This window comes from Anopheles darlingi, chromosome 2 (genome assembly GCF_943734745.1).
Source record: "Anopheles darlingi chromosome 2, idAnoDarlMG_H_01, whole genome shotgun sequence".
Taxonomy (NCBI): Eukaryota; Metazoa; Arthropoda; class Insecta; order Diptera; family Culicidae; genus Anopheles; species Anopheles darlingi.
The window spans coordinates 32,934,403-32,959,402 of record NC_064874.1 but is presented as its reverse complement, the minus strand read 5'-3'; the positions used below and the strand labels follow the sequence as shown (position 1 = coordinate 32,959,402).

At 49.4% G+C, this 25,000-nt stretch overlaps 2 protein-coding genes across 12 annotated transcripts in view; one reads left to right on the top strand and one right to left on the bottom strand.

The window, feature by feature from the left end:
- The window catches only part of LOC125949106 (uncharacterized), a 317,531-nt gene that overhangs the window by 122,379 nt on the left and 170,152 nt on the right, over positions 1-25,000 (bottom strand). The gene's annotated exons all lie outside the window — the stretch shown is intronic.
- The window catches only part of LOC125949115 (low-density lipoprotein receptor-related protein 8-like), a 208,292-nt gene that overhangs the window by 161,318 nt on the left and 21,974 nt on the right, over positions 1-25,000 (top strand). For all 11 annotated transcript variants that reach the window (XM_049675827.1, XM_049675838.1, XM_049675828.1 and 8 more), the window contains 9 exons: positions 21,059-21,285; positions 21,365-21,638; positions 22,097-22,319; positions 22,403-22,735; positions 22,820-23,038; positions 23,107-23,251; positions 23,481-23,690; positions 23,842-24,040; positions 24,957-25,000. The exon at positions 24,957-25,000 is cut by the window's right edge. In XM_049675827.1, coding sequence (XP_049531784.1) covers positions 21,059-21,285; positions 21,365-21,638; positions 22,097-22,319; positions 22,403-22,735; positions 22,820-23,038; positions 23,107-23,251; positions 23,481-23,690; positions 23,842-24,040; positions 24,957-25,000 — 1,874 coding nt within the window. The remainder of the gene's footprint in view (positions 1-21,058; positions 21,286-21,364; positions 21,639-22,096; positions 22,320-22,402; positions 22,736-22,819; positions 23,039-23,106; positions 23,252-23,480; positions 23,691-23,841; positions 24,041-24,956) is intronic.

The following is a 25,000-nucleotide window of genomic DNA, read 5'->3' as shown; positions in this document are numbered from 1 at the left end:
CGAATCAAAGGAAGGATCTTTCATTTACCTAATTGAACCCATGTTTATCTTATCGTCCCGCTTCTAGGGTCAGTTTGTTATTTTCCCTCCCCGTTTTGGTCGTTTTGGTTGTTTGCTGCGAGCTGGATGGACCCATCATACGGTTGAGTGACTGCGTAGGAGGGTCCCTCAGACCGTCAAACACTTATAGCTTCAAGATTGAGCTGCTGGTCAAAACATAAATTCCCGTTTTCCTCCAATAAGCATACGAAAATGTCTATCCACTGGCATCACGCCAACGTATCACCTGGACGTTCTAAGACGCCTCCAAAATGGCGTCTGCCTTGTGCTGTTCTTCCGGATCCAGTCCAAAGGACTCTCTTCCCGTTGTTACGAATTGCTTCGTGCCACTTTGCCTCAACTTTCCAATAATCCAAAGTGCCACAAATCGAGCAAAGGCTATACTGCAAAAGTCCAGGTCCGAAAAGGCGGATCCAGGCAGGCCGGATTCGCCAACATCTCATTAACATCTCCAGCGGTTCGCACCTGAAGTTGCCCCGCTGACTGACCGTGGGACGTGCCTGGAGTGACTAAACTGTGCTGCTCCTCGAATACTGCGCGGCTCTTGGGATACTTGGGTGGCCGTCCCACTCGAGCTAGCACGTGTCCTCCCAGTGACCAATACCTTTCGACCCAAAATACTGTGATCCATCAAAATTATCCCTGCCAGGCTCACGCGCTACACCCAAGGCTAGGTTCGTGGAAGACCACCCTTGGACGCCTCCAGTCGTCGCTCATCTGGAAGGGCATCGTCGTAATCGCTCTCGATGACTGCTGCCATGGAAACACACACACACACACACTCTACGACCGACTTTGGAACGTCGTGCGCCAAATGGAACCTTCAGATGTGTGATGGCCGCCTACCACGGAGGATGCTGGTGGTGGTGATGGCGGAACCAGGGATGAAAACAACTCTTTCGACGGTGCTGAAGATGACGACGATGATGGTGACGGATCAACGACGGGGCGCATGATTTGCAAGAGTAATGATGAATACGAGCAAACAGGATTATCCTATCGCCATGTAGGAGCGACCGAAGGGTTACCAAACTTCAAGGGTGGCCTCCCCACTCTCCTGTCCGTAAACTTATAACCTTCAGCTCTGGTCGAGTTCGAGCTTTTCGGACGACAGCTCCGTACTCCTTTCTGTTCCATGGACACACCATCTCCAGTGCTTGTATGTGTGTGTGTATGTGTATGTGGTGGAATGTTTGTCCGGATCCGGATAAAATTAAACGCTGGTCTAGGGCCATCATCAAAAGGGTTCAGGCTACCTGCTCGATTGATTTCTGCTGCTATGATCGCACAGGTCTGTAAGCAGCTGTCGAATGCATTTTTCATACGTCCTTCCGGATATTGACTTCTGAACAACTGGGGTTTCAACAGCCGTCCATCGGTCAACCAAGGTGTTACCGGCACAGGTTACCGGTAACCAACGATGGCTCCCTACGTGACGCTTTCACTTGAAACTTGTTTGCATTCTACCAGCGTTAATCGTGATCAACCGCATCGGACACACACCGGGTGTTGGTTGTTGTCGAGATGTCCGGTGTGTTGCGAAGTTCCACGTCACATTAAAAGTTTACCTCAAGCAGGACAACCTTTTCTATCCTTGTATTATACGCACGGAACGGCTTTATCCTTTGTACTCTCGGACACGGACCTCTAACACAGAGATACTTCGCAGAATTTCAAATATCGCTGCCAGAGCTTCCCAGGAAGCAATCGGACAAATTAGGACTTTATTTGACTGGAATTCGCTTCAATTTTGCACCTTAGGTGGCAAACAAAAGGGATAACGTTCCAGCTGTGACCTTCAGATTTACAAAGACTTTTTCGTAGTACCGTCCTGAAGTTTCTGGAACGATTGATGAAAGGGATTTTGTCCGAAGCAAACACGCACATCAAACGGAATGTGAATGTGATAGTGAGTGAGTTCAAAGCAAACACGTCCGAATGAGCTTTCCGAATTTCGAAGGAAACTTAATCAACTGGCGTGCCCATGAATGCCTGGAAGCCGGCATGCAGTCGTACCTATTATCGTATTGATTGGGCGTCTGTTGGTCGCGATCGGAACAACGGGATCGAAACCGACAATCAGTGCTATCTGACGTCTCAAACATTCCAAAAACTGCCTTCTCTCACCTCATGCTCTAATGACCGTTCGGATGGGCTTAAGTAAACTATATTTCACCGCGATCGGGATTACAGAAACTCAAACTCCGCTCGTCCTTTCCACTGACGAATGCGTTCGTCTTTGGCAAGATGATGGCATCCATTGCCGGAACAAATGGATGTAACATTTTATCAATTCCCAGCTAACGGCCACCCCGGCCTACCCCCAACCGGAGGACGCAGTCAACGCTTACTGACAAATGGAGCGAATCAAACAGATTTATAACCTGTTCGCAGGCATCATTTCACTCGCAACAATGCCAGCCCAATGCCGATGGTGGCTTCCAAGCCAACAAAAGCGAAAACCACCTCCACCACCACCAAAGTGGCGGTCTGGCGCCTGATTTACGCCTTCACCGAATAGCCCAGTGTAATCAATCATCGAAACGGTTGGACGCGCCTGAACGCCGGCCAATGCTGACTATTTTGGCTCTGTCGATCCGTCAGTTGCGGTAGTGGCCTCCCTCGTCTTGACTTCCGCTGTGGGCGCTTCCGTGTCACGCCAGATAACACTACAGGTACGGTGTCACTGTGCACGATGCGCTGTGTGCTTATTAACTAAAGCTTAACTGCCATCAATCTCCGTATCCGATCCGATGATGGCGTCCAGTTTGATATTCGCATTCACAAATCTGCGATTTCGCGATTTTCACGAAAGGAAATTCCGGTGCACCGTTCTCGTCAGCGTGCTCTTAATGTTACCCGGAAGTTTGTGCCGCAAAACGGCAAAATGGAGCTAATTTAGTTCTTTAATAGATTTTACATTCATCGGAAAGGTATCTACTCCACCGGTGGCCCAGCTACAGCTGGCCAGCAGAGTGCCAGCAGTAGTAACGGGGGAAAACTCATTTTCTCATTTCGGATGGCTCTCAGGTATGAAAAATGATTCGAACGATGTGATTTATGGATTCTCATTCCCACTCTTCCCACCAACCGAATCCGTTTGTGTATGTGTGTGTGTGTGTGTCCTCCAACTGCTCTTCCCGCTTTTTGGTAAAGCAATCAGACCGGAAGCAAGCGACGGCATCTGCGGTGGAACGCTACTATTCGGACCATGAACATCGGATGCGGATGGCGTCTGAGTCTCTGTGGGTGTGTGTGTGTGTGACGGTGGCCACACCGCACAAACCGATGGCCTTCAGGCCACTTCCGTTTTTCTTGAAAGCTACCGAAAGCATCAGGTAGACCGGCATCTCAGTAGCAGCAGCAGCAGCAGCAGCAGCAGCAGCAGGTTCGGTTCTTCAATTTGTGCCGCTCAAAAGGAACTGCCTTCCATTGGCCATGGCCAACCATGACGACCGCAGACTCCACCCGGTCCTGGCAGCCGGGAGTAAATCTTCATGAAACGCTCTTCTGCTCTCTCTCTCTCTCTCTCTCTCTCTCTCTCTCTCTCTCTCTCTCTCTCTCTCTCTTCAGCTGCCCGGCGGCCTGGGCTCGGGTCGGCGTCATCGGGCATAAGAAATCTCCATAAATTCCAGCGAATTGAAACAATTTATGATGACTTTTGGATTGCGGTTGTCCGTGGTGATGGTGGTGGGATCGCTTAAGTGTTGTTGCTGCTGCTGCTGCTGCTGCTTCGGTGAAGTTTATGGCCCAACGGATCGCAGTAGCCATGTTTTGGAGCTCGTTGCTCCTTGCTGGTTCGATGTGGTTTGCGTGCGGGGCAAGGAAGGAACAGTGCCAGGCCACAGTGCGCAGAGGATTTATTGGCCACACTCTTTGCTGCCAGCAGCGAAGCCAAACCATTTTCAGGTGGTTTTTATGGGTTCATTAGAATACGCTGGTGCTTACAAGGTGTGCCTCCTGAGTGAGAAGCGTTCCATTGCCATCTTTGATCGGCTGACGGATGTTGTTCGTACGGCGCGCTAATGGAAAATCGGACTTGAACTCTCCTTTGGTGCGCGAGATGAACCGTCCCCATATGAGGAACCGAGGGACGAAGCATAATGACATTCACTTAAACACAGCGTGACGCCTCGCGATCCTCCAGCCCCGCTCTGTTCGGTGGTTGATGGAATTTGAAATCCATCAAGATTAACCTCACTTTACGATAATGGAAATACCGGACCGGACCGGATGGGATCACATCGCACACGGTGGGCTCCGGGGCCGCCGTGGAAATCAATTTCACTTCGCACGACCCACCGACCGTCCGGCCGGCCGGCCGGGGTGCGTGGCTTTGAGCGTGTCACCACCAACCAAACCATCGTCCTCGTACCACCGGATGGCCAATACAGTGCACAGTGTCGTGACGGTGGCGACCCGATACCCCGAAAGCGCTGCCCGAGCCGGTTCTCTGTTCAAATATCATCTCCCGAATCTTCTCGTTGCCCGAAACATCCGGCCACACCACTGGTGGATGTGGATATGTCGGTTTTCGTCTGGTGACCGGCTTGATGGAACGAACTTGTTAATCCATTAAAAGCTCACACGCGGCCGTGGTCGTGGGGAAACCATATCGAGGATGGGGAGGCGGAAGAGGGAAAGCCACAAGGCTTTACCACTGGCTAGACCGCAAGGACAATGCGCGCGAGAGCGCACAAACGAGAGGGTGTGAAGAGGGGCGACACCACCAGACGAACGATGGAGCTGCATCGGACAGCGAGTTTAATTAATTGCCCGATTGGCGACCGACGACGACGTCGACGACCGAAAACCCGGGAAATGGTGCCGCCGAGTGCCGGAACGGAACGGAACGGAACGCAGGGAGGAAAATGGTTAGCTTTCTGATGGGGCTGACTCTAGGCCTGGGCAGGATTTCAATAATCAAATCAAAACCACTAGCCAAACAACCAGCCTAGAGCCTCGAGCCTCGTGCCTCGTGAGCCGGGGTGACACTGGAGGCACGGAAAAGGACTCCTCGCTCCCCTCGCCTCCTTGCTAGACCGTGTTTCGACGTCGGCTGAAAAGGCGGGATTAGGTTCGCTTGCCAAGATTAAGTTTCTTAATGGAAATGCGTCCATTTAAACCCGGACAGCCGACGGTCCTCGAGACCAATTCGACGAGATGCTTGCTTTGGAATTTATGAGTGCCTCTTCGAGGGATTGGTCGACCGGTTCGACCCCTAGTTGTCGGTAACTGGAATTAGAATATGGCCTTAGCCTCAGTCTCAGTAGTGATGTCCTTCGTTCGATAAGCAAACAGCTTCCCCCGCTCCAGAAACCGACCCCCTCGAATGATGCTGCAATGCGTCGCCAAGGGAACTGCTCGAGAAGGCCTTCCAAGGGAATCGTCTTGAGGATCGAACACAGCAGATGAAGCGCCTGAGCCTTACCGTACGTGAGGCATTTTGTCTGGCCGGGCTAAGGTTGGCCTTCGCTTCGCACACAAACCCATTTGGTTCACCTGCGGCTCGTAGCCTCGTGCGCCTTGGCATCGCCCCTCCCTTGTCGTTGTACTGTGCAAACCTTGCAAACCCAAACAGAGTAACCTACGGGTTACGGGTTACTGCTGCTGCTAATGCTGCTCGAAACACACGTCCTCCAACGATCGTCTATTAATTTTTATTGTATTTATGACCACCGTTATGATTTGGAATTCGATTTTGCCCTCCAGCTCTGGCAAGCCCAGTAACGTTGTTCGTTCGTTCCCGGTTCGCTCGGGATAACAGGAACATGGCTTACTGCGTCGATTGCTGGGCGCTGTATTAGTATTAAAACGGTTCCACTTGCGATGGTCCTTCGTGGATCAAATGCGGTGCGGATATACTACCGGAGAGCCCGAACACCCGAGGCACGCTACTCCAAGCACGCTGCTTGTGCGGTCTTGTCAATGCTTGTGGTTCCTTCGTTTGCAGACGACGCCGAACCGAAGGCGTAGGGGTGAAAACGAGAATTCAATTACTGTTAAGCTTCCGTTAAACGATGGCAGAAGCTATGTCAGAACGATGGCTAAGACACCTCCACTGCGCTCCAGCGGGGGACCCCACACACCATGCTACCGCTGCTCTATCCCACAATGCATTGCAATACTCCCACGCGGGTCGCGCGCGTCTTAATAATAAAATTCGCTTTCATTAAAAAGTTTTGCGCCGTGAAGTAATTTTAATTGAAAATTCTCTCATCGCTCTCCTTCTCTCTTTCTGTTTTCGTTCCCCCACTTTCTCTCACAAATAACGACGCAAAGTCGTGGCCAATGTACGGCGTAATTATTGTCTAAATAAAGATATCCTACCACCGCGACGCAGCAACCCAAGTGCTATAAATAGTTGGCGAGTTATGTTGTATCCGCGCGGGATAGATATGCTCTACTCATCCTGCCAACCAACAACGCTTTAACGCTGTGCTTTAAACTGCAGCAAACACCCAATGGTGCCGCCCGTCAGGCGTCATAAGTTGTGGATGACTTATAAGCATGGTCAAGGGGCCAACTAAAGCATCCTCAACATACGACCACAAAGTACCGATAGGCAAGAGCGGAAGGCTAGATGCTAGGCAGTAAATTGAATTAATAATTCGTTACGATAATCACACATAAGTGTAGCTACTGCTCGTCGTCGTCTGCGCCATGCCGAACGGAATGCCACCAACTGTTCGTTCTCTCGAGATTAAAGCCAACTCCCGGGCACACTCCTAGCCTAAGAACCTGTCTTAAGGATGCCTCGTTCCGGCTGCGAAAAGAGCCCCTGGAGCGAACGAGATCCCGTACCCTGTACCCTTCTCAAACACCGAGACCCCTTTTACTCGCACCCCTTTTAGCGGGATGGGGGAAGGGGGGAAAGTTAATTTTCATCTTCTGGAAACAATTAAACCTATCCATGCCAAGAGATCGTCCTCATCCATCCTTTCGCGAAGCGAAACGTTCTCGGCGCCGGTGCTCGGTAGCTCCACGGACAGCACAGCACAGCACAGCACAGTGTCGTCCGCGCTCGCGTCCTCGCGCTGTCGGATGGTTGGTGATGAATTATACAGCTAATGGCGAGAGAAGTCTATTAGGCAGCCGGGTCTATTCAGGCCAGAGTCTTAGAGCAGCACCTCGAGAGCGCCCTGGGTGGCAGCACCAGCGGCGCTTGTTTGAAGAGGATTGTCTCAAAATAATTATTTCGCTGTGCCCGTACTGTGCCCGAGAAATATATATATTTTTTCGCGATCCTCGTTCCCTAACCGTTCGGTTTGGGGCGCGGAACCCGCGAAACATTGTCTAAAGACCGAAAAGGGTAGTAGAAAGAAGCATCGGAGAGACTAATTCTTACTGACACTAGAATGCGCTGGGTTGCTCTAGTATTACTTTGGTAAATAGAATTTATGTTTGTCTTGGAAGCACTCACTTTACATCGTTTGATAGATTGCTTCCTGGGCTAATATTATGCTCAAAGCTTATTGGTAGAAGAAACATGCTTTTTGCTGTCACATGGTTTGATTCAAGACTTCCTTATTGCAAGTGGACACCGTTTGAGGAATATTCATGCGCCTCCATCACCAGGCGCCTCCACCACGAGACTCAACCATGCGCCTCCATCGGCTATGCAGTTCAAATGGAATCCACGAGGAAATTATTCAATAACACATTACATTAAACCATTTTTGTATTGATTCGATATTCGTTACTCGTTTTGTCATTGAATCATCCATTAAGAAATTGATGATATGTTTATTTGGAAAATAATGTGTTCTTAAAGCTAGCAACAGGCATATTGAAGTCGAATAGATTATAATTGCTATTAAATCTGGAATGCGCTAGACATTTTTTTTACCCAACACTATTATGCCTTTCTTTCGTCTCTTGTGGTATTAGTTTCATCATTTATTCATTGAATCAACGCACCTAATCCACGATCTGTTAGCAATTGAGCAGCTTTTTGATTCCATCCAGTATAGGTAGCTCTCGAGTGAAAAGCATGATAACGCTCGTTGTCAGCGCTTGCATAGAAAGAAGGATTCTGTCCGCAACATCACTTGAGTGCTTGAGCTCCGTGACTGATGGTCGAGTATGCGAACAGCAAGCAAAAACACGGAAAACACTTTGACGCCTGGTTTGAGGACGATAAAAGCAAACGTTGAAAAATGGCGGCACTCGTGCCTTTGCCACCTCGTCTCGTAGCTGGAGGTTCTATATTTTGCTGCGCGTGGCAGCTACGGCTACGTCCCGCCCCCGTTTGCTTCGTTCGTGCGGTGGCCAAGTAGAAAAGAAGATTAAATTGACCACAAATTGGTCCATCGGTCTCTGTTGCTTTGATTTCGCTGGCCTGACCTGCTCTGACCCGGCTCGAGGCTCGAGTGTTCGTGCAAGAAGCGAGCAAGAATAAACCCCGCAGCTCAACTAAATGAGCTCTTTGATTGTACCGGCCCCCATTGACCGACCAGGGATCGTCCCGGTTTTCAGTGGGTTTCCCGTTATTTTCTTTTTCTTGTTGTTGTTATTGTTGTTGTTGTTTTGGGTGTCGTCATTCTCCATTTTCCACCCTATTCCACCGTAGTCGCTATCGCTGCCACCGGTGCCACCAGCATAAGTGTCCTTTTCTCTCGCTTCACAAACAACAACCACTTGTATCGCATTCCCACGCCATGTGGTGGTGAGGCGACTCGCACACTCACACGCCATCCTCGTCGGTGATGGTGGTGAATTGAGATGTTTTTCCCCGAGAGGCGAAAATCGGGGAGGTGTCATCAACAAAAAAAAGGGCCAAGGGAGGGTTCCGTCCGACCGTCATACATATCGCTTTCTTCCTTCATCGCGACAAAAGGGGAGCGAGTCGGGTGATGAAAAATCCATCCGATCCGATCGGTCGGAGAATGGAAAACGGTCCCATGTGTGGTCCCTGGAGGGAGAAGGCACGGGGAGAGTTCGGCACAATTCGGCGGGAAAGATGATGATGATTTGAAGAACACTGAACCTTGAAATGCTTCCAACTGGGCGACTGAAGCAGCAGTAGCATCATCAGCAGCAGCAGCAGCAGCGACAGCTTCACAAACACAATCTTCCACTTCTATGCCCAAGATATTTTCGTTCTTTTGAAAAGCGAATTAGCGGAGGTGCGCTCTAATCGATTTGAGCGGTTCGGTTCAATGGTTTGGGGCACGGAATGGCACGCGCTCTTGTAGCCTGTGTGTATGTGTGAGTTTCATTCACCAAAAAAGGTCCTTCTCATGACGATTCATCTTTCGATCGATGTGCGAAGGTAGGCGGGCAGGCAGGATGGCGAGTAGGGAGGAAGGGATGTTGCTCCTTTCTTCGATCAACGACAACAATACTCCATACATCAAATACTTTCGATTGTTATGACGTTCGAGTTCATATGTTTGAACGGGGCGCCGACTCTCTGATCTCTTCAAATTGCGGCATTTTTTGGGGTCGCTTTTTCATGATTCTATCGGCCGGTACATTTTCAATGAACCATTTCCCCGTTTGTTTGTGATGTGAAAGTTGTAATATCATTTAAAAACCCCCTACAGCAAGCGAACCATTAAGATAGGTGGAGGTGGCATTAAATTAAATTGAATCAGTATTACAATGCGTCCCTGTTCCAGGGGCACAGATTGCGCACCGATGCAGAGATAATATTTATGCATGGTCTCGCAATCGCGCAAAGCCATTCCTCTGCATAATCCTGCCCGCTACAAGAGCTGTAACGCTTGGCAACCCATCAATCGCCGGCTGCTGTGCTGTGTAATGCACTTTGCTCTCATACATAAACCAGAACGCGAGTGTATGAAGGGAAATGAATGCAGGAAAACTCGTTGTGAAAAACATTCGTTCCCGCTCGATGCGATTTAAAACAAAACAAAACGATGGCTGCTCTAGAGCGCCTAATCGGATGGGTCGGGTAGAAGGCCCTGATGCGAACGCAACACCCAGTACCCCGAGATACCGAGACAATGGCCGCTGGCATGCGAATAGTAATATAATCAAGTTCCGTTATTCCGTTGAGAGGTGGCAAATCGGTGACAGAAAAAGAAAAACCAAAGCAATTCCATCGTTTCGGTTCCGGCAATCCATATCGGGAAAGCCGATGCGCCAATGGTTCTTCCATCCATTTGAGCTTGGGCCGATTTTTGTTTAGCTTTCATAAGGGGTTCATAATCAATAGTGGGGACGGACGGACAGACGGACGGTCGGGTGTGAAGAGGTGGAGCGGCCGGATGGGGTTTCAAAACAGAATTCACTATTGCCCACAGCAACTGATGCAATCTGGAATAAAACATCTGCCAGTGCAATGTGCTCTCCATTAGCAAAACCCGGAATGTGTCAAACGGCGGCCATTTTAATCCATTCGAGCGTCGAGGACAACTGACACCCCACCGACCGTTCTCGTGTCGGTTCGAGCTCGAGGACACTCGTTTGCGATGCCAGTTATTATTATTCGTCCTCCCCTCCAAAAAAACCGCCCAGACCGCTTGTCACTCGCCTGTTATGAATAAAGCATCGATAGCGGCGCATATGTTCGAGTGTTCGTTCAGTGGTAGAAAGGAGGGACTACTGGAACACTCTATCGGAAGCTGATTGCTGCAACCAGCGCTATCGATGCGGTGATCCTTTTTTTTTTTTTGGTTTCCTATTTTTCCAATCCTCTTCTCGTTGCTGCTGACGCAAGACCCTTCCTTACGTGTCCGGCAGATACCGAGTCCTGCGAATGCAGATTGAAGTGTGTTGTTCGGTTCGATGTTTTTTTTTTACCTGGTCCTGGCCATCATGTTCTGCGTACGACACCTGTCGCCTCCGCTATCAGTTCGATCGATTGGTTTTGCATCCGAGATCCACCGTCCAGGAACGGTGGTTCCGATTCCATTTGAATGCACACACTCACTCACCGGCCCAAAAGCCACCTTCCAACATCGGACAGGAACACGAAAATCCGACCGAAGCTGTCACACAGTTTGAGCGACGGGGCACCGCCGATACCCCGGGACCACATCGAGCTTTTACATCGACAGAGATGGATTTGTTTTTTTAATTACTTTAAGTGCTTCTGGAAGCCCTGCAATCGTACTGACCTTCTATCAGTCGGTGGGTTGGTTGGTTAGACGACCACTTGCCACTCGTTAGCGATCATGAACAGAATGCGGTAGAATGTGGACTGCGTGCTGCGGTTACGGTGGAACATGCCTTCTACACTTGTTCCCGTGGCAACACCTTCTTGATTAGAAAGTGATTTGTGCGGATGTGCTTCTGGTGTACTCTAGTATGCTGTAGCATGCTGAGTTGATGCTCGTGCGGTGCGCTATTAATGAATCTAGGGTATGGTTTTTGTAGAACGTTATCAGTACAAATACGTAACACGTACTCGTAACAGCCGCAAATTCGTTAAATTGTTCGAGTGGATTTTCCAACAAATGCTCCTTCTCGTTCTCGTGGTGGATGTCAATCCATGATTAGCAAATAAATTTAATAGTCAATCAATTACTTACTTACTTATCAGGGGCTACAACCCGATTGGGGTCCTTGAATTGTTGAAGAAGATGCATCAAACGCTGTTTATCGATCTTTAAATTTCTTAAACCTTTAATGTACGCAACAAAGGTTGTGCAAAAGGTTGTATATAGTCAAGTTTTGTTTCGAAAAAGAATTATCAAAATGGTGGAATCTGAAGCGTTCCATCTATTGGTATTGACATTGAGCCATTGGTAACACGGTCAATAAAGGCATGGTCACGGAATTGATCATTAATCAATGGTCATATTACATCCTAAAGATGCATATTATGTAACGATCATAGTAAAACCATTCACTACTGATTGTATAGGCTATAAACTCGGAAATCGCAAATGAACAATGCTAAAGATAAACAAAACAATTAATAGACATGATACTCATAGTATCTTCGATTACTGAAATTATTAATGGCTCTATCGTTTTTGCTAGTTTGTTATAAACATAAAGAACTCGTTTTCAATAAATATTCAAACATCGTACTAGCGGTATATAAAGAGCCTCTTTGCAGTAACAACCCTTAACCCTTGCTAGTGCAGCAGCGGTATAGTGCCCTTTTCATTAAAATGGATTCCACAATATGTTGAATAAATGATCGTGATTACTCGACAGTATGCGCCTCGTTTCATCAACTCCACAAATGAGGTTGTTAAAAATGCAACAATAGCACGATCTATCGGTTAAATGAAGCATAAAAACTTCCAAAACGGCAAAAACCGTCCATGTTGACTATGGGGCGTGTTAAGTAGGCTCGTTACATGCTCATTGAAAACATTAACTGTACCGTCCGGATGATGTGCCGCCGGGTATATGTATTTTATAATCCAGAGAGATGCAACTGCATACTTCTACCACCATCCAGCTACTCAACTGCACAAACGCGCCAGTCACCATCATGCATATCGATACGCTATCATCCAAACCACCCGGCTCCATACCGCCATTGCCACCGTTTGCCAACGATCGTTACCATAATCCATCCATCACTACAGCTGCCACACCCACACCCACCATTTCCCTTCCTCGTGCACGGTCCTTCACTGCGTTGTTTGTGATTCTTTTGAGCTGAGCTGCAGAATCGAAGTGCCCTATCGAGAACAGCTCTTGCTCAGCTGTTGGTACCACTCGGTCCATCATTTATTCATCGCTCTCATCCGTTCCGTTACCCGTTTCCGCCGAGTGCCTTCAGCTCGAGCACTTACCGTGGTTTTTTTTTTCCTTCCCTTTTCTCTTTTTTCGAGCTTCATTTCGTTCCGCTTCTGCTCCTGTGCCTGTGTGCAATCGTTATGCAGCAACTACTACATTCAGTGCTACCTTTCCTTCACCTGGTTCTCGGGCGGTACTGGCGTGTTTTAGTGTGCTAGGTGTGCACCGTGTGCAACTCCGGACCATCCGGATCGCTAGCTACCTACCCATAACTCTCATTCCATTCCATTCCGTTCTGCGCAATCGGATGGCTGCAACGTCATGCGAAGTGGTGGTGCAATATTCGAAAAATATTATTCATTCAGTAAACAAGCTCTTGACAAAAATGTAAGCCACCACCGCCACCACCATCCACCGGGTTATCGGGTTCTTGATCTCGGTCTACCAAAAATCTAACTTTCATTTGAGTGATTTCCATTCGACACTCGGTTGAAACTCGGCGTCAAAACATTGATACATTGAAACGTGCTCAATGTGAGTGGCCAAGCAGACCAATGCGGGTGGGGGAAGGGCACTGTGGCGCGGGGATAAAATGAATAATGTTTATGCAGCCGATGAATTCGGTTTTCACAGATACACTTCTTTTGGGGTGTATTGCGTTAGTTTGCCGCTACTGGCGCTGATGCTGCTGATGGTGCTGCTGATGCTGCTGCTGCAAGATTAAATATTCATGACCCCCGGATAACGTCCAGTGCCGGTTGATAAGCTCCGTCAGCAGCAGCAGCACCACCACCAACACCGATATAAGTTCATGGCTAGTTTGCATGGCAAAAAGCAAGTTTACCCACCCAACCAGAAGTTGCAGAAGAAGCCAACTTTACGGATCCCGAGAATGACAAACAGATGCAACATAATGCAACTTTGTAGCGCCGTGGAACCCGACCGAGACCGACCGAACTGATCTAATATTTGCATTTGCAATTTGTTACTCTCGAAACAACGCCCCGGTTATCGGGTGCCAGCGAGCGAGAGAGAGCAACCGAGTGGTTCAGATGGCTGGATGGTAGCATAATGCAATTTGTTTGCGATGGAGATTGAACGGCGATGCTGGTGGATCGATGCCCTGGCGGTGTCCTGTCTTGACTGAGCTGAGCCTGAACTTGCCCCAAGCAGGGTGTGCTGCTGTATGCCTACAAAAAGGGGTACGGGGCATCGCGGCCGCCTGTAATGCCAGGCCGCCAGGCTAAGTACAGCATTATGCTGCAGGCGTGCTCTTCACTTGACTGACAATATGTGTGCACCGTACGTTGTTCAGCGTTTGCCAGGCCGCCATCACCACCACTGCCCGCCGCCGCCGCCATATGTGCCAAGTACGTGAGCATGAATTGCCGCTACACTGATCCCCCTCCTCCGCTTCCTTCTCCTGCTGCGCTACGCCTTCGCTTTGTTACCATTCGTGCAGCACCAGAAACACGGTGAAGCACGAAATGCTGCCCCGGAGAACGACTTGGGCGCTTTGGCGCTTCTTTTGCAAATGCCGCTCGTAAATAGTGTAAATCGAATTTTTCCACCCAAACGGGCACGTGCGCCCGCGCGCCCGGGAACAATGTGTCACCTGCCGGTCCGTGAACCGTGAACAGAGAAATCGAGGGAGGGAGGGTGAAGGAAAGGGGTGAATGCATGATTTAGAAGCCCACTGGCGGGCGGGCTTCGAATTGTGGGCCGTGAAGTGCCCATTCGCACTCTCTAATCGCACATCGATTAGAACACATCTGGTGCCTCCGTCCAACGTGGCAATCGGAACGCGGAACGCTTTGAATTTAAAAGAATTCAGCGCATAAATGTGTCCCCAGAGACCGAAGGGGTGGAGGACCACCCACTGTGTGTGTGTGTGTGTGTGTGTGTGTGTGTGTGTGTGTGTGTGAGCTTGCAAATGTGTGGCCATTCAGATTGGATAGTCATAATTTTGTTGAAACCAAAAGCAATTTCACGATCGAGCGAGAACGGGCGTGAGCGACAATTTCGCCGCCGTCGCCGTCGCCGTCGCCGCCTGCTCTGCGGAATCGTCGGAAATGGTGAATAGCAATGAGAACCGAGAAGAAGTTCTTTGGCTGCCAATTTCCGGCCAGTCCGACTCAGGCACGCGTTCCCAGACTGCCAAACCACAGTGGCAGTGGTCCCGGAATGTGTAGCGAATGGAATTATACGGGCGCGGCAACGCGAAGGTGAACCTTCAAACTCGCGCAAATGCAGAAAAGGAAATCTCTTTCTCTCTCTTTCTTTTTGCTTCCCTTTTTTCTTTTTTTTTTTCTCTCTCTCTCTCTCCATCTCCCTCTCTCCCTCTCTCACTTCATCCAACGCCCACGGTGGAAACCACTACAATAACGCCCGAAATAACGATGAAACTTTTCCAATATAAAATTTACTCGGCCAAAACCCGCGCTTGGCAAAAAAAAGGCACTTGGAAAGCACGGTGGGCGTGCCGCTGATGAATCCGAAAGCCGAAAGACGCCAGCAACCGAAATCATCTCGCGCGTTCTCGCGCATAATTACTGCCGTGATAACGATCGCACCCTTCCCTGCCACTCCACCATCACTCTTTTGCCTGCGGGCGCGAAAAGCCTTCACATGTGATTGTTTATTCGTTTTCGACGACGTGTGAACGGCGGCGCGCACCGTTCGATCTCTTTTGGCTAATTGTCCCAGCAGGCGACGCATCGACGAAACTCATTTGCCCTGCCACGGACACACACACACACACAGAGAGATAGTAGTATGCACGTGGCGACATCCTCGCCATCACACTAGCCGTGATTCCCTCTTCCGTTTACTTGGCTTTCGCACTCGCCATTGTTGGATGGCAACCAAATAACCACATCGCTCGCTTTATCACACACACACGCGCGCGCGGCGCCTCCTTCGTGGCGCTGTCGTTAAAATGTCACGTAGCACCACGCAACATGCAACGCTGTACCAGCTGCTACAACTAGTGTGCGTGTGTGTGTGTGTGTGTGTGTGTGTGTGCGTCCTTTCCGGGGCATGTGGTTATGTACGCGGCGATGCTCCAAAGGCACGTCAAAGCGGTTTATGGACGGCCGTTTAATGTGCCCTACTCGCCCATTTTATGACATTACGGATTCGAGACCCCCCCCCCCGTCCCTGAGGTCCACCGGAAGCTTTTGTAATCAAATATTAACGTCCGCGCCATTGCACCAGTTTGCGACTGTTGTTGTCTATCGTGCAGTGAAAATTCGCTGGTGAAAAAAACTAAAACCTCATTTCCATCTCGAGGCGAAGCGGGGAAATGCATCGTGTAGAGGAAAGGGTGGAATGCACAATTGACCTCGCATCTCCTGCGATATGTGACGGAAGACACTTACAGCGAACGTCAGATAAATCATGTTCCCGATGGGCAGCCGGTGGTATTATCATCATAAATCAAACAAGCGCGACACACGACACTCCGACCGTGGTCATGTTTTTGGTGCATTCTGGGGTTGTTGGGGGTTTTCGGGAAGTGGTGTCCTCCGGTTTCGATGAATTAAATTTGATCATCTCAACCGACGACGACGACGACGACGACGACGACGACAACGATGACGTTGTGTCAACCGCGTTGGAGCGCGCGTCGAAGCATCCAAATCCTATCAAGCTTGACGATGCATTAACAATCAATTTATTATTTTACGAGCCCCGCGTGGCGAAGGAGAGAAGGTGTCGCCGGCACGTCACAGGGTCAGAGCATATGCCCGCATACAACGACCCGCCGACCACTGCTGCACTGCCTGCAGTAGCAGGTGTGAGGCATCAGAGAGTCACGAAACACATGGCCGATGGTTCTGCTGCTGGCTGATGCTACACGTCCATCAAAGTTAATGCCCCCGGCGAGACCTCCGGCCGGCTGGAGGCCTGTAACCTTAAATGGCCGGATCCACAGCAACTGTGGGCTCCACCATTGGGTTTCAGCGGAAGGATGGGTCAACCCATCTCATCTGCCACAACACTTCCTAGCATCGACCGTGTGTCAGCCTGTGTGTGTGTGTGTGCGATCGATTGGCCTATCATTTGACAGGAGTCCCTCCGAGCGTCAGAGCGAGTGTCAGATCCTGTCGCCCGGAACGACAATGGACAACGGCTAATGGAATGCTTTTTATTAGCCCGAACCATTTTTGAGGCCAAAGCCCATGCCATGATAGGTGTCGATCGATAAGAGCGATGGATGAATATTGCGGTGCATCATCGGTAGTTTGAACGTCCATCAAAACGGATGCAGGAGACCGATTGTGGCCAGGAAGCCGGTGCTTCCGATGCTAAACCAGTGCCAGTTCCTACACAGTTCGCCGAGACAACCAACCCGGTAACCGGTAACCGAACTTGATGACCATCCTACCAGCCTCTAATCGGCTTTCAGCTCGACCATTCTCGGGCACGTTTAGGGGCAAACGATCGTCATGTGGACACTTGTGCAAGACACTTGCCATGTCTTCAACGGGAGGCATCCAGCTTTCTTTTTCGTTCTTCGTTTTTTTTGTTTGTTTCAACATCTTACCCACAGAGAGGATAAAAATGTTTGTGCGTGTTTGTGTGTGTGTGCGTGGAACGGACAGCCTGCCAGGCCAGATCTGGCTTGAAGCTATTCTGCAAGATTGCCACCCATCCCCTCCTTGGTGTACCAGGGAGGGCAATCCCTGGTACTGAATCGGGCACCTCATTGTCAGTGACAACGACCACCCTTGATGGGCAGACTTCGCGACCAGTCTGCAACATCATTTCGGTGTTCGTAGGTATGTGTGTGCCGTCATGAACAGGAGCGACGTCGGCTTTTAAGCTTGCCACTGAAGACGCCACATCTGGTGTGGACTTTCTCTTGTTTGTGTGTCATGTTCAAAAGGAATTTTCGAGCGAAAAATAAATTGCTTTCAAGCCGAGCAGCACGGTCCCGTCGGAGGAGTGTCTGGCCTTTCTTTACCGTCGGTTACCAGTATCCGGACCACCGGACCAGCACCCGATGTGTGTAGTATGCTGCTACGGTGCTGTGTGAAGGCAAAGGTTTCCTCGAAAGCTCGCTGCATACAAACCCATCTGTGGTCGCAAAAGGCCTCCCGCCGCCTTTGCCGCTGGTCTAACTGACTCACTGACGGCTACGTATCCATCCGGTTACCCGTTGCCGAGACGGGTGCCCGTCTCCCCAGCAACGATCGCTATGCGTGTGCTTTGCTCCTTCCGTCACTGTCGCTATGCGAGACAAAAGTGCATGCGGGGCTTTATGAATTTTATGAGACATTCGTCATAAAACTATGCCACAGCACCGAAAAATATCCGAACAATGCTGCGTATCGCGTGCTCACGGCACACACATGTGAGTGCCGCTCCCGGGGAACGCAGTCGCCAAGCTGTCGCGGACGCGAGCGCTCGCGCGTCTTTACCGTTCACAACGCACGGCATGGTGGCGAGTGGCGCCATGGCAGATTGATCGTAAAACATTTTCCGTCCAATGCTTCGTGCCGGTCCCTGGTTGCCGGCATTTGAAAGCGAATTCGAAATCTAGAAGGCGATTCCGGTGGATGAAGCGAGCGCGAACGCACTCCCTCTCTCTTTCTCTCTCTCTCTCTCTCTGCCATCTGTGACACGATAAAAACCATCCAGTGCTCGGTTATCTCGCATGTGGTCTGTCATTTTTGCACAACATAAAGCCTTTACTCACGGTTAGGGATACGTAGTACCGTGGCATGGGCAATGGCCATTGCAAAAGTGAAATAAAAGCCAAAGCTAGCAGATGTTTTAGAGTTTTTCATTTGCTCCAGTTGCCTCTCCAGCTTACACTTCTCTCTGTCACGAATCCAGCAATCATGCAACTATAGTGGCCCATTGTTTGATAGGGAAAAAAAAACTAGAGACAAGAGGGAAACGAACTGCCACACACAAGCGAAACTATCATTTGTTTCGCCCGACAGTCCCGACACTGTCCGCTGGTCTGGCGATCTGTAAGGTTCCAGTAAGCTTGCAACGAAACCCCGGGAACACAAAAAACGGAACAGGATTAAGGGTCAGTCGGAGATCCGGGCCTTTAAAGAACATTCCGCACGGTGATGCATGCGGTAATACGAACCATGGGGTCCCGCCTTTTCGCTGTTCCTCATTTCACATTGGCCGACCACACACACACACACACTCACACACAAGGGTTTGCCACACGCGTCGGACTAATCCTAATCCATTTATGAAATTTATTTTCCCTTGTTTACATCCCCCCCGAAAATCCCTCCCTCGAAGGGTCCAATGATCCGTTTTGCTTCGTCAACACTTGACTCGGGTGGCGCCACCCTTTCGCTCGGATGGGAGAGGCGAAAAACTTTACACATCCCCGAACCCCTTTTGTTTCCCGAGGATACCCTTCGATCCCGGCGGTCCTGATATATCCTGGTGGTCCCAGCGGCACCGTACCAAAAACCACTTTACACCATGCGTTTGTCCCGGCATCGAATTCGCCCGGATGCTGAGACGATGAGAATGAGTGGTGCGTTTCCGCGAGGAGCTCTTTTTATCCCTATTTTCCAGCAGCACAAATTTGTAAAATTCAAACAAGAGAGTGGAAGCTTTTATGTGACCCGAAAAATGAGTTTACACTTTACACTCTGCTTTGTGCCAGCGTCTGCGCTGACCTACCAGTTCGGTTTCCGTTTCCGTGCTGAGCAGGCGGTGATTTGAAAAAGCGCTGGTAACAGCAAAGTAGGCATGGCAGGCACAGCCTCACCAGCAAGAAGCGGGAAGTGATGGTCGGAAAATTTGGAAAAGAACTTGACAGAGGACACCAACACAGGAAGCTTTAAAATATGAGCAAAATCCCGCTGACTCCGTTGCGATGGTCACTACGAAGCCGGATGTGGATTGAGTTTGTAGATTCTTACTGGAACGAATTTTCCTCCTTCGCTGGAGAAGGTACCACAGTGCGACAAAGTTATCGAGCAATTCGATTGTGTCAATCATTTGTAGTGGGTGAGTAATAGTTAGGTTGAGAGAGAGTTGTACCATGGCAGCACACACTCGTTTGCTTCGCTGAAACTTCCACAACGAAGCAACGTAGACAGTGGCGGACAACCACTCCCCTCAGGGATACCTCCTTACCCACACCCTTTTCCGAGAGGATAAAAATGTGCAACACATTGCACAATACTTTGCGAGAGATTTAATAAACTTTGTAACTCACAGTTGAACGACGCGATGCGACCGGCGTGGCGTAGCTTCCCGTCTCCCGTCTGCTGAAGAGATGAAGAACTTTCGTAATGCTGTAAGGTATGGACATATTTTCTTCTCATAACGCAATGCCGGATACAAACTCCTCCTGTGATGTTACTGCTCCTGCTGCTGCATCACATGCACTCCACTGCATCCAGTGTAGCCGTGAATGAGATGTGCAGCGTAACAACGCCCTCCACCATGATGGCGATACGAAAAAGGGACATTCCTTTCTCCCTCCACCTCTGTGAACAGAGTTTCCCTTCGACATGATACCGGAGATGCGGCGAATGTTGCTCCCGGTGGTGAGGCAAACTTTGGATGCAAACTTTAATGAAATGTTATCATTTCCTATATATGCTCACCGAGCGAAGCATAGCCTTGTTCGCGTTCGCTCTACTTGCTCACTTGGTTGGTGGAACTTTCTGGAGGTTTTCTAATCAGGTTTCCTCAAACCTTTCACCCGTCGAAATTACAGTCATTTGCCTGCTTGGCGGAGAATGCTTTGACTGAAAGGCTACCGATGGCTTCCTTGGAATGGTATGGTAGCAGAACGTTTGAGTTTCCTGAGCGAATAAGCTCCTTTGTGTAACATTGCTCTGCAGTGTCCTGCTTTGTGTGCATTCAGTTGAATACAATAAAATGGAATGGAATGAATTAGAAAACTAAGTTAAGCAACAGTTAAACGAAAAGAATTTGATTTAAAGTTAACTAAACGTACTGCTTTTGTCCAATTGATATTTGGGGTGCTTTATCTGCTAGCAAAATTATGAAAATTAAGTGAACAGGATAATAGATGTTCTAGACTGTAGTAATAACTAAACGAACATTTTGAAGTTGTTGTAGTTGGTTAAACCGTTATCAAAACTTTGAACGCTGTTCGTGAAATAACTATACACAATCAAATGTAATTTTAATAGATATCACCTCGCTTGGTTGTATAACACACTTTTCAGATGATTTTCAGAAACGGTAGCTGCGTCATCGAAACGTTCCGATTCTGTTGCTTCATGTATCGATTGAGCATATTTTTGAAAATTAATAATTAATCAATTCGATTCCTATTCCTGTTTTCCCGATGCTGCGCCCTCAGATGAAACCTGCCGCTCGGACGAGTTCACCTGCTCTAACGGTCGATGCATTCAGAAACGCTGGGTTTGCGACCGTGACGATGACTGCGGTGATGGTAGTGACGAGCGGGCCTGCCAACCGACGACCTGCGATCCACAGAAACAGTTCGCGTGTGCCGAAAACTATTGCATTACGAGCAAGTGGCGCTGTGACGGTGAAACCGATTGTCCCGATGGTGCCGACGAACGGGTAAATACGAGTATATCCTTATGTGACCGAACCAGTTGATCGTTACCTATCGTTTGCGATCGATTTCCATTCCTTACAGGGATGCAACAGTCCTGCACCAACCCTGACGAACCCTTGCCTGCCGCTGGAGTATCGGTGCAATGATCTTGTCACCTGTATCCATCGCAGCTGGATCTGTGACGGCGAGAAGGATTGTCCACGCGGTGATGACGAGATGGCACCGGTTTGCAGCAACGTTACCTGCCGCTCGGATCAGTTCCAGTGCGTAAAGGATAAACAATGCATCAATGGCCACTTCGCTTGCAATGGCAAGAACGATTGCCCCGATGGTAGCGATGAGCTTAACTGTGGTGGTAAGTTTCAGCTGTGGTTGTAACCATTTGGCTTATTGGTTACTTATCGTCGTGATTAGCTTGGGTGCTTCAAATGGATGGAAACTCAAATTGCAACCTATCAACTGGTTTCATTAATGAGAGTGCCTTGGTAGATCAGCTAAGGAAAGTTTTTCGAGCGCTGGAAACTTTCTCTTTGCACTACTCTTGGATGACTAGGCTTTTGTAATGTTTGTCTGACACTCAACACTCGGAATACTATCTGGGTTGAATCGTTCGCAAGCACTTGATTATAAAGTTGATCTTATGCAGTCGATGCACGAAGCTGTACCTAAGTGGCCAATCCTGGCGAACCGTTCATTAGCGTGAAATGCTACGCACGCATTGTAGCTACATACACGAACTAGCAACCAATGGTTTCTGTTTCATCTGTAGACCTTCAATTTAACCAATTACTGTTATGCATCATGTTCTCGCAGGCAATGGTAATGGCGAAAAATGTAATCCAAAGACGGAGTTTGACTGCGGCGGTGGTATGTGCATACCGTTGGCGAAAGTGTGCGACAAGAAGCCCGATTGCCCCATGTTCCAAGACGAACCGGCTGACAAGTGTGGTAAGAACGAGTGTCTTGAGAATAATGGCGGATGCAGTCAGAATTGCATCGATACACCCGCTAGCTACTACTGTGACTGCAAGCCAGGGTAAGCGTTTGAGACCGTTGTGTGACTGGTGGAGGAAAAAAAATCAATATCTAACGAGAACCCCTTTTCGTTGCTATTACCAGCTACAAGCTGAGCGACAACCGGACCTGCGTTGACATCGATGAGTGTGAGGAACCCGGAACCTGCTCCCAGAACTGTACCAACTCGATCGGTTCGTTTAAGTGCGAGTGTATGCCGGGCTATCTGCGGGATCCCCGTGATCATACCCGCTGCAAGGCCACGGAAGGTCATGCATCACTGTTGTTTGCCCGTCGGCACGATATTCGCAAAATTTCGCTCGATCACCGCGAGATGACCTCGATCGTCAATGATACCAAATCGGCTACGGCGCTCGATTTTGTGTTCCGTACGGGGATGATCTACTGGAGTGATGTGTCGGAACGTCGTATCTACAAGTATGTGTTGCCCTCGCCCTTCGAATCCGCTCGGCCAACTGTTTCGAATAATGTGTCGATGGTTGTTTCCTTTTGTTTTTCCAGAGCACCGATCGATGAAGGGTCCGACAAGACGGTCGTCGTGAAGGATCAACTGGTGACGTCCGATGGATTGGCCGTCGATTGGATCTACAATCACATCTACTTTACGGATATCAAGAAATCGACAATCGAACTGACCAACTTCGATGGTAACATGGGCAAAGTGTTGATCAAAGATGATCTCGAAATCCCTCGCGCTATCGCTCTGGATCCGATCGATGGGTATGTTCTCGATCTTTATTTCAACGGCGTTATAGGAACAACTTTCATAACCATTCTCGTTGCTGCAGGTGGATGTACTGGTCCGACTGGGGTACATCGCCAAGAATCGAACGAGCGGGAATGGATGGCACTCACCGGCAGGTCATCGTACAGTACGAAGTGAAATGGCCCAACGGTATCACACTGGATTTGGTTCGTAAGCGTGTCTATTGGGTAAGTGTGCGTGTTTTAGCCCGAAGCTCTCGGAGCATACATCAAAATCCACCTCAACTATCGTCTGTGATAAGTTCGATGCAAACGGCTCGCATGCAGCAACCATCTTAAGGTTGCACTTGAGGTTATAGAGGAAGCCCTCCGGTGTAACGGAAGTTTCCAGAGTATGCTGTACGTTGTCCTAATGTCCTGTGCTTTCTCATTACACATCCCTGAACATCCTGGTCAGGTCGATGCCAAGCTGAACGTTATCTCGTCCTGCAACTACGATGGTTCCCAGCGGACGGTCGTCCTCTACTCGGCCGACTACCTGCGGCATCCATTCTCCATCACCACGTTCGAGGACCACGTCTACTGGACCGACTGGGACAAGGAGGCCGTCTTTAAGGCAAACAAGTTCACCGGCAAAGACGTGGAACCAGTGACAGCGCTGCACATGGTAATGAGGCACTCGAAACCGCAACCACACATAGACATACACACTCACTTTCTCCTAGTGTCAGAAGATCTTGTCTTCTGGCATGAAGATGTCCTGCCGCAAACTTAACCCCCCAAACCCCTCAACCCCAACGCTCTTTTGCTCCTTCCAGCTCCAGCACCCGATGACTATTCACGTGTACCATCCGTACCGGCAACCGGACGGTGTGAACCACTGCCAAGCGGTAAACGGTCACTGTTCGCACCTGTGCCTGCCGGCACCACAAATCAATGCCAACAGCCCGAAGATCTCCTGCGCGTGCCCAACCGGCCTGAAGTTGATGAGCGACAGCTTAATGTGTGTCGAGGACGGTAAGTGTCGGATTTGGGGGTTTTCTTGCCGTCGTGGTGCAATTTCCCTTCACAAACCACTTCATCTTCATCTCCCTGTATGTGCCACTCCCGTGTGACTCTCGACTTCGGTTGCGGGCGGGGACAAAGAAAAACAATCGAGCCGTCAGCACTCCCCTCCAGCCCCTCACACCTCAAAAGGGCAGGGGTCTTCCATCCAGAAAGAGTGTCGTACAACGCGTTTTATTTATTCATGCCCGCCACCGTCGCTGCTGTTTGCGACCACTTTTTGCCCTTTTGTATGTTCGTTTTTAATGAATTTTAAATGCTCTCCTCTACGGCACATTACCATCGAGCCCTGGGCCAGGGCCGTGTGCGAAGGCCACCGACCGGCGGGTCGGAGAACACAAAAAAATAAAAGCAACCCACCCCTCACCCCTCCAATTCGCTTTCGGTCAATAGTTTGTGCTCGTGTTACCAGCATTATTGTTAGTGTGTATACCGTCTGGCTTTTTCCCCTGTTTTTCCTCTTCTTCCCTGTGTGTGTGTGTGTTTTCTTTTTTTTATTTGACTGTTGTTTTGTTTGCGTTGTGCTTCATTGAGCCGTTGTGCTGTTTTCCCTTCATGACACGCTTCAGTGTACTTTTGTGTTGATTTATTTATGAGTTCATTTTATTTTCATTTTTCGCGTCAATTTTCGCGTTCTTTTTCGTTCTTCTTTTTAATCTCATACGCCTCGTTTTCGTTTTTTTTTCTTTTTTTTTCTTTTTCTTTCTCGATATCGTTCGCATGTGCGCTCCTCGTGCGCCACCTGTGTTCCCCTTTCTGGTCGCAACACTGCTGTGGGATTTGCTGTCCCGCGTTCTGGGGGTGCCGGGGCTCACAAATCAAATTGTGCTGGCCTTGGCCGTTTGCTGGTCGTTCGTTACCGGTACAGAGAGCATTCCGCCCACTAAGAAAGAAGACGCGGACAGTGCCGAC